Source organism: Sus scrofa, chromosome 2 (assembly GCF_054392235.1).
Source record: "Sus scrofa isolate SSC_HxYL_T2T_F1_AM1 chromosome 2, Sscrofa_HxYL_maternal_Yorkshire_Landrace_v2.0, whole genome shotgun sequence".
Taxonomy (NCBI): domain Eukaryota; kingdom Metazoa; phylum Chordata; class Mammalia; order Artiodactyla; family Suidae; genus Sus; species Sus scrofa.
In genome coordinates, this window is record NC_139384.1 from 78,568,930 (window position 1) to 78,576,649 (window position 7,720).

Below are 7,720 nucleotides of genomic sequence, written 5' to 3' on the forward strand. Positions count from 1 at the left end.
ATCAGGGAAGAGAGCAGTTGCTGAGACCTTAGAGAAGCAGTCAAGAAACATAGTGCATCCTCGGGGCAGGGTCCTGTTCCCTCCTCAAGGAATATAGATAACAACATCTTTGACTACTTCTGCATAACAAACCCCCCCAATAAATGGAAGATGTTGATGAAGCATTCTTAATTCCTGAAAGAAGACTACCAGACCACTGAACCCCAGCTATGAAAAAAATGCAAGTTTTTCTAAACTGATCCTTATATGCAGCCTTATTTTTCATATCCAAAACTATAAAGCCACTTCCCAGTATCTCCTAAGGGGGCCACCGTCTTTAGGGCATTAGCCAGCTGTGACCCTCCTTTACCTAGCAAAGCAATAAAGCTAGTTTTTTTCCTTCACCCAAAACTCTGTCTCTGCATTTCTATTCAGAACCAGTGAGAAGAGGCCAAGTTCCAGGAACAATACCCAAGAACAAACTTTCTGTGATGTTCTGTTGGGGTACAGAGATAAAAGAATGGAATATTTTCCTTTCTTTTCTTTTCTTTTCTTTTCTTTTTTTTTAATAGAATAGGTCTCAATCATGTCATGACTTCACAGGGAATGGGTTCCAACAGCTCAAGTTCCTTTACATTAGTTCTCAGAGAGGGTGCTTCTCTGGGTGAAGAGAGGCTAGGGACTCAAATGAACCCAAGGACCCTTCTCATTGGCTTCCTTCTTTATCTTGTTTTCCTTTACATTTTTCAGGAAGCCTTCTGGGCTCTTAGAGTGCTTAACATGCTCCATAAGCACATTCATTCTCTTGGCAAGAATCGTGCCCTTAAGCTCTTTGTTTACAACAATGCCAGCAGCATGCTGGGCTACATTGTAGACTCTTCCAGGATTGCCATGACAACATGGGTGAGGTATTCCTATATAAGCAGTGCCCATTCCCTGGATGTCCACAGTATCACCTTGCTTGTAGTGTCCCATGCGTGGGGACAAAGGAACAACTCCATGGTTTCTAAAAGGCCTATAGAACATGCGGCTGGTGTCCCTTCTCTTTCCCTTTGTGTTGGTCGTTTCAGTGAATTGCTGGATAGGGTGATGCCCTCTGAAAGGTGAGAATGGAAAGTTTTGATCCACTATAATGTCTGCGCCATCAGCAGTGGAGGAAGATGAATGTCTTTCCCACAACTGCCATTCACACACAACATGTGACCAACATATTCCATGGCCAAATGGAAATTACAAGTGGTATTAATTATAATTGGCCACATCTAAGACATGTGGAAGGGAAGTTTTTGGGCCAGCTGTTTAACTTGTGCCACAGCAGCAACCCAAGCTATTGCAATGACAACACTGGATCCTCAACCCGCTGCACCACCAGGGAACTGCAGAAAGTGGAAATTATTAGTGGGGGTGATTCCCAGGCACATCAAACTGAACCTTTCCAAGAACAAAGTCAATGCTTTCCCTTGCTTTCTTCCATTTTATCTTCCTTCCTTCCTTTCTTCCTTCAGAGGGATGAGATAGATGTTTTATATGGCCCATTCTTTCAAAATGTTTGAATTTGTACCATGAACATGTTCATAAGACAACTTTTTTATGGCCCCACCAGCAGCACATGGATGTTCCTGGGCCTAGAACTGAATCTGAGCTGCATCTGTGACCTATGCTGCAGCTGCACCAACACCAGATCATTTAACCAACTGCCCCAGGCCAGGCATGGAACAAACACCTCTGCAACAACTTGAGCTGCTTCTGCAGCTGGATTCTTTTGTATTATTGTTATAGCTGACTGACAATGTTTTGTTGATTTCTGCTGTACAGCAAACTGTCCCAGTTATGCCTATATATACACTCTTTTTCTCATTATCTTCTATGGTGCTCTATCACGAGTGATTGGATATAGTTCCTGTGCTATACAGTAGGACCTCATTGCATATCCATTCTAAATGTCAAGGTGTACAAGGACTAACCCCAAACTCCCAGTCCACCTCACTCCCTTGCCCCTCCCTCTTGGGAACCACTGGTCTGTTCTCCTTGTTTGTGAGTCTCTGTTTTGGAGGATAGGTTCATCAGAAAGCACACATTCTTAATATCACAAAACCATCAAAGTGGAAACCTGGATTGGAAGCAACGTATGAGGGAAAATATGAAGACAATTTTTAAAACAAGTTTGATGATGAGGAAACCTGACAAATCACTGTTCATAGAGAGAATATTGTGATTTGGTGATTTGGTAACCAAAAATGGATGAGTTACACAAAGTCTTCCATTTATTTTTAAAAGTAAAGTACTTAGTCAGTTTGGCTGGCTATAACCAAATACCATAAACTAAGGGGTCTTGAAACAGCAAAAATGGGGATTTACCCTTTCGTGGCTCAGCAGTCACAAATCTGACTAATATCCATGAGGATGTGGGTCCAATCCCCAGTCTTGTTCTGTGGGTTAAGGATCCCATGTGGCCATGAGTTGTGGTGTAGGCCTCAGAGGCAGCCAGGATTCCTCATTGCTGTGGCTGTGGTAGAGGCTGACAGCTGCAGCTCCAATTCAATCCCTAGCCTGGGAATTTCTATAAGATGCCTGTATGCCCTTAAAAAACAAAAATAAAGAAATAAATATTTAAATAAACAAACAAACAAAAATATGTTTCTTGCAGTTCTGGAGCCTGGAAGTCTGAGAGCAAGGAGGCCACTATGATCCAGTTCTGGTGAAGATGTTCTTCCAGATTTCAGACTGTCCACTGCTCACTGTGTCCTCACAGGGCAGAAAACAGAGAGAAACGGCAGGTTCTCTCATGCTCTCCCAAAGGTACCAATCCCATCATGAAGGCTCCATCCCCACGATCTCATCAAATCTCAGGTACTTCCTGAAAGCCCCACATCTAAATACATCGCTTTGGGGCATAGGTTTCAACACAAATATTAGGGGAGTCAGACATTCAGCTCAGAACAACTGTGAATGGGGAAATGAGAGCTTCTGTTGGGAAGATGGGAAGGGCTGCTACAAAGATCAATGGTACATTTGTTCCCAGAGAGACCTGCAATACACAGTAAGTTCTGTAAGGCACCCACAGAGTAGATTCATCTTTATTCCCCAAAACACTTGGAGTCAATGTCTTTATTCCTAGAAATTCACTCTTCCGCAGGACAATCGATCCTTTCGTCAACAAAATAATAATGAACTTGGTTTCGAAATCTTTGAGTCTGCTTCTGTTTTGTAAGTTCTTTTTTTGCATGTGTATGTGTCTTTTTAGGGCTTCACCCATGGCAAATGGAAGTTCCCAGGCTAAGGGTGGAATTGGGGCTACAGATGCCAGCCTAATCCACAGACACAGTAACACGGGATCTGAGCTGTGTCTGCGACCTACACCACTGCTCACGGCAACACTGGATCCTCAACCCACTGAGCAAGGCCAGGGGTGGAACCCTCATCCTTGTGGATAGCAGTCGGGTTCATTACCACCAAGACACCATGGGAAGTCATGTTGTGTATGTATGTTCTTTTGTACCACTTTTGATGGATGCCATATATTAGTGATCCCATATGATATTTGTCTTTCTCTGTCTGACTTACTTCACTTAGTGTACTTATTTCTAGGCCTATCCATGTCATTGCAAATGGCAGGATTTCATTTTTTATGGCTGAGTAATATATCATTTAGTTACCAAAGGGGAAATGTCATGGGGAGGGAGAAATTAGGGGCTTGGCATTGACAGATACACACTAACATACAGAACATAGACAGGCAACAAGGACCTACTTTATAGCATAGGTTAATCTACTCAATACTGGGTAAAAACCTACATGGGAAGACATGGATATATGCATATGTATGACTGATTTACGTGGCTCTACACCTGAAAATAACACAACTTTCTAAGCCACCTAGACTCCAATAAGAGTTGTCTTCTAAAAAAAACTAGTGGGGAGTTCCCATCGTGGCTCAGTGGTTAAAGAACTTGACTAGTATCCATGAGGACATGGAATCAATCCCTGGCCTTGCTCAGTGGGTTAAGGATCTGGCATTTCTGTGAGCTGTGGTATGGGTTGCAGACAGGGCTAAGATCTCAAGTTGCTATGGCTGTGCCATAGGCCGACGGTTATAGCTCTGATTCATTCATTAGCCTGGGCATCTCAATATGGTGCAGCCTTGAAAAAAAGAAGAGAGAAAAAAAACTAATGAAGTTGCATGAATGACACAAAGGACTATTGCAGGTCTAAGATTCCATGATTAAAATCTGATTGTCTAAGCTTATTTCCAAAAGGAGCTCAGATTTGGTTTTCTTCTTTTAACTAACATTCAAGAGCCCACATTGTGGTATAGACTTGCTAAACACAGTCAAACCAAACTTGGCCAAATACAGCTCATGGCTCCCAGAGAGATACAGTCAAGACTTGACAAAAGAAGGGATGAGAGTGACTCAGTGAGGAAATGGACTGGAAGATATCTTTAAATAAGAAGTTCAGATAGTTGCTTATCAATGTAATCACAGGTATTTAGTCAAATGAGGTAACATATTTTCCTCCCTGAGAATTTTATACTCTTTTTTCAGAATGTTATGGCTGCACCTCCAGTATATGGAAGTTCGCAGGCCAGAGATCAAAGTTGAGCTGCAGCTGCACCCCAGGTCCAATCAGACCTTAGTCCAACCCACACCTCCAAAGTGACATGAGCCACTGCAGTCAGACCTTAACCCACTGCACCACACCAGAAATTCACACCTATACGTTATTTGGTCAAGATTTCCTCTAGGAAAGGAAAGCTACCTTTTGAATGACATACATTAATCTTGGAGGAGGCAATTTTCTCTGAACACCATGCCACTGCTTTATATGACTGGCAGTATTCCTTCTATATTTTAATTGAGGTAAGACACTATACAATGACACGCACAATCTTAAACACATAAAGAACTTGAATGATGTATACACGCATGTAGCTACCTACCTAGATCGAGATACAAAACACTTTCATCCCCCAGAATGTGCCTTTGTGCCCTGTCCCAATGAATACATACCCACACCCAAAGTGCCCACTCTCCTGACTCCATTCTCCATCAGTTGGGTTTGCCTGCTCTTAGATTCCATCAAAGAGAGACCATATAACAAACACACATCCACGCCATTAACAATTTTGTCTTTGAGACTTGTCCATGCTGTTGTGCATGGCACTAATTTGGTCTTTTCATCTTGGTGTGGGATTATTCTGCGCATTGGTATGCAATTTGTCCATTCTACCATGGATGGGCATTTGAATTGGTTCCAGTTTGATGCTATCATGAAAACCATTGCTGTAAATTTTTTGACATGCTTCATGGACATAAGAACCCGTTTCTATCAAGTGTACACCTGACAGAGGGAGAGCAATGGCATAGAGAAGGAATATGTTTGAACTTAGTAGAAGTGCCAACCTAATTACACCGTTACACTCTAGAATAGATATACCCGTCAACGTGTAGTGTGTGAAATTTCCCATTACTCCAGTTTCGTGCTGGTACTTGGTGTTTTCAATCTTTGGGGTTTTAGCCACTCTGGGCTATGAATTGTTGGCTCTCTCAATATGCCTAGTGATAATGCAGAGAAGACCAAGGGTAAACATTTCTGCATAGGAAATAGGGCATGAATGTCACCAAAGGAAGATAGCGGACAACAGTTGCTCATGGGTGTGTACATTCAAAAGAAACTTAAGTGATCGTATTTCAGGAAAAGGAGGAGGAGGCATACCCACAATGAAGTCAAAGATTTTGTACTTCTGACTCCCAGGGTATTGACCCTTGATTATCACAGTAACACCGCAGTCACAGCATCCGTGGCCCTTAAAAGGGGTAGAAAGACCTGCTGACACATTTCCTCAGGGCCCCCTGTAGGTCCCTGTTCCTCAGGCTGTAGATGAAGGGGTTCAGCATGGGGATGACCACGGTGTACATCACTGAGGTCACTGTCCCCTTTGAGGAGGATGCGGAGAAGGCAGAACTGAGGTACACGCTTAACCCTGTCCCATAGAATAAGGAAATGACCGTTAGGTGAGACCCACAGGTGGAAAACACTTTGTACTTCCCCTCCGCTGAAGACATTTTCAATATGGAGGAAAGAATCTTAGAGTAAGAGTAAAGGATCCCAGTCAATGGAATAATACCCAGCAGACCGGTCAGAGAATACAGGGCAATGTAATTGCTGAGAGCATCTGAACAGGATGTCTCGAGTACCTCAGACAATTCACAGAAGAAGTGGGGAATTTCAGTGTGTGAGCAGAATGAGAGATGCAGCACCATCAGACTGTGGATGAGAGGGGCTAGGATACTGACAGACCAAGAGACTAGAGCCAGCAGGCCACAGAGGAGTGGGTTCATCATGATCATGTAGTGCAGGGGATGGCAGATGGCCACAAAGCGGTCATAGGCCATCACGGTCAGGAGGAGGTTGTCCAAACACAAAAAAACTATGGAAAAATGCATCTGAGTAATGCATCCGGCATACATGATGGCTTTGTTTGCTGTCTGGATGTTCACCAGCATTTTGGGGACGATGGTAGAACTGTAACAAATATCAGAAAAAGACAAGTGGGAGAGGAAGAAGTACATGGGGGTATGGAGGCGGGAGTCAGAGCTGACAGCCAGGATGATGAGCAGGTTCCCAAGCATGGAGACCAGGTACATGGACAAGAACAGCCCAAAGAGGAGGGGCTGCAGTTCTGGGTCCTCTGAGAGGCCCAGGAGGAGGAACTCCAAGACCCGTGTTTGGTTTCCTGCATCCATGGTGCTGATAATTCTGCCAGGTAACCAACAAGGCAATACTAATGAAAACAAACAAACAGGATTCCCCAAATATAAAAATATTTTTATCATATTAATGATCACCCTGAAGGAATACATCAACAGAAAAAAACACACATTTTAGCTAACAATTTAGTGTTCACTCGCTGGGAGAGATTACAATGTCATTATCTTATACAGGTATCATTTTCAGGGTTAGTATATTCTCTCCTCCTGATCTTTATCACAAATTGGTGTTTACCTTCAAAACCTGTCTCAAGAATCCATCAACTTCTGTGGTGTCCAGCTCAGCATCAGCCCCTTTCAGATGGAGCACATCAATGGTTGGAACAGTCTTCCTTTGGAGGTGCTGAAATTTGCCTCTTGGATGATTCTGCCTTTTCCCACATTTCTTTAGCACTCTAGCAGATCCACATATGTTGGCGGTGCTCTGGCCCTACTGCCCCCTGACAACAATTAATTTGAGAAGAGAGTGGTGTCTCGCTCAATCTGGAGAAAGAGCTGCACTTGAGAATCTTAACAAATAAAACTCATATTTTAGTTAATAATCTGAGGGTGTGAACTTGATGGGACACATCCACTGAGGGCCTGGGGATAGGGCTGGCCATCACTAGGCTAGCAAAGAAGACAGCCTATGCTTCAGAACCAGTGTACTAAATGCTAAGCTAAGTGTGGCTGTAAGTGACATGTCAGAGATGGATCCTAGAGTCTGACGGCTCTGCCATGAATCCTGGCTCTACATTTCATTGTTCTTGGCCAATTTCTCTGATTCTTAAGTACCTTGGTTTCCTATTGAATGATATTGGATTATTAATGGTACCTACTCCAGGGGATTGTTAGAGGAATAAATGAGCTGATGTTTTAAAGAACAGTGCCTGGAACAATGTGGAAATCAAAATAAAGCATCACACACAACTTAGAATAGATTTACAAGGAGATCCTGCTGAATAGCATTGAGAACTTTGTCTAGATACTCA

The 7,720-nt window shown here is 43.1% G+C and overlaps 1 protein-coding gene and 1 pseudogene across 1 annotated transcript; both read right to left on the bottom strand.

Moving 5' to 3' along the window:
- Nucleotides 1–563: 563 nt before the first annotated feature.
- Nucleotides 564–5,021, bottom strand: LOC106507300 (large ribosomal subunit protein eL21 pseudogene; annotated as a pseudogene).
- Nucleotides 5,022–5,786: 765 nt separating this feature from the next.
- LOC100521247 (olfactory receptor 7D2-like) lies at nucleotides 5,787–6,725 on the bottom strand. The gene has a single exon (XM_003480794.2). The coding sequence runs from the start codon at nucleotides 6,723–6,725 to the stop codon at nucleotides 5,787–5,789; it is 939 nt and encodes a 312-aa protein (XP_003480842.2).
- Between the last annotated feature and the right edge of the window lie 995 nt (nucleotides 6,726–7,720).

Coding starts and splice junctions, on each gene's coding strand:
- LOC100521247 (XM_003480794.2), bottom strand. CDS start 6,725: ATGGATGCAGGAAACCAAACACGGGTCTTGGAGTTCCTCCTCCTGGGC.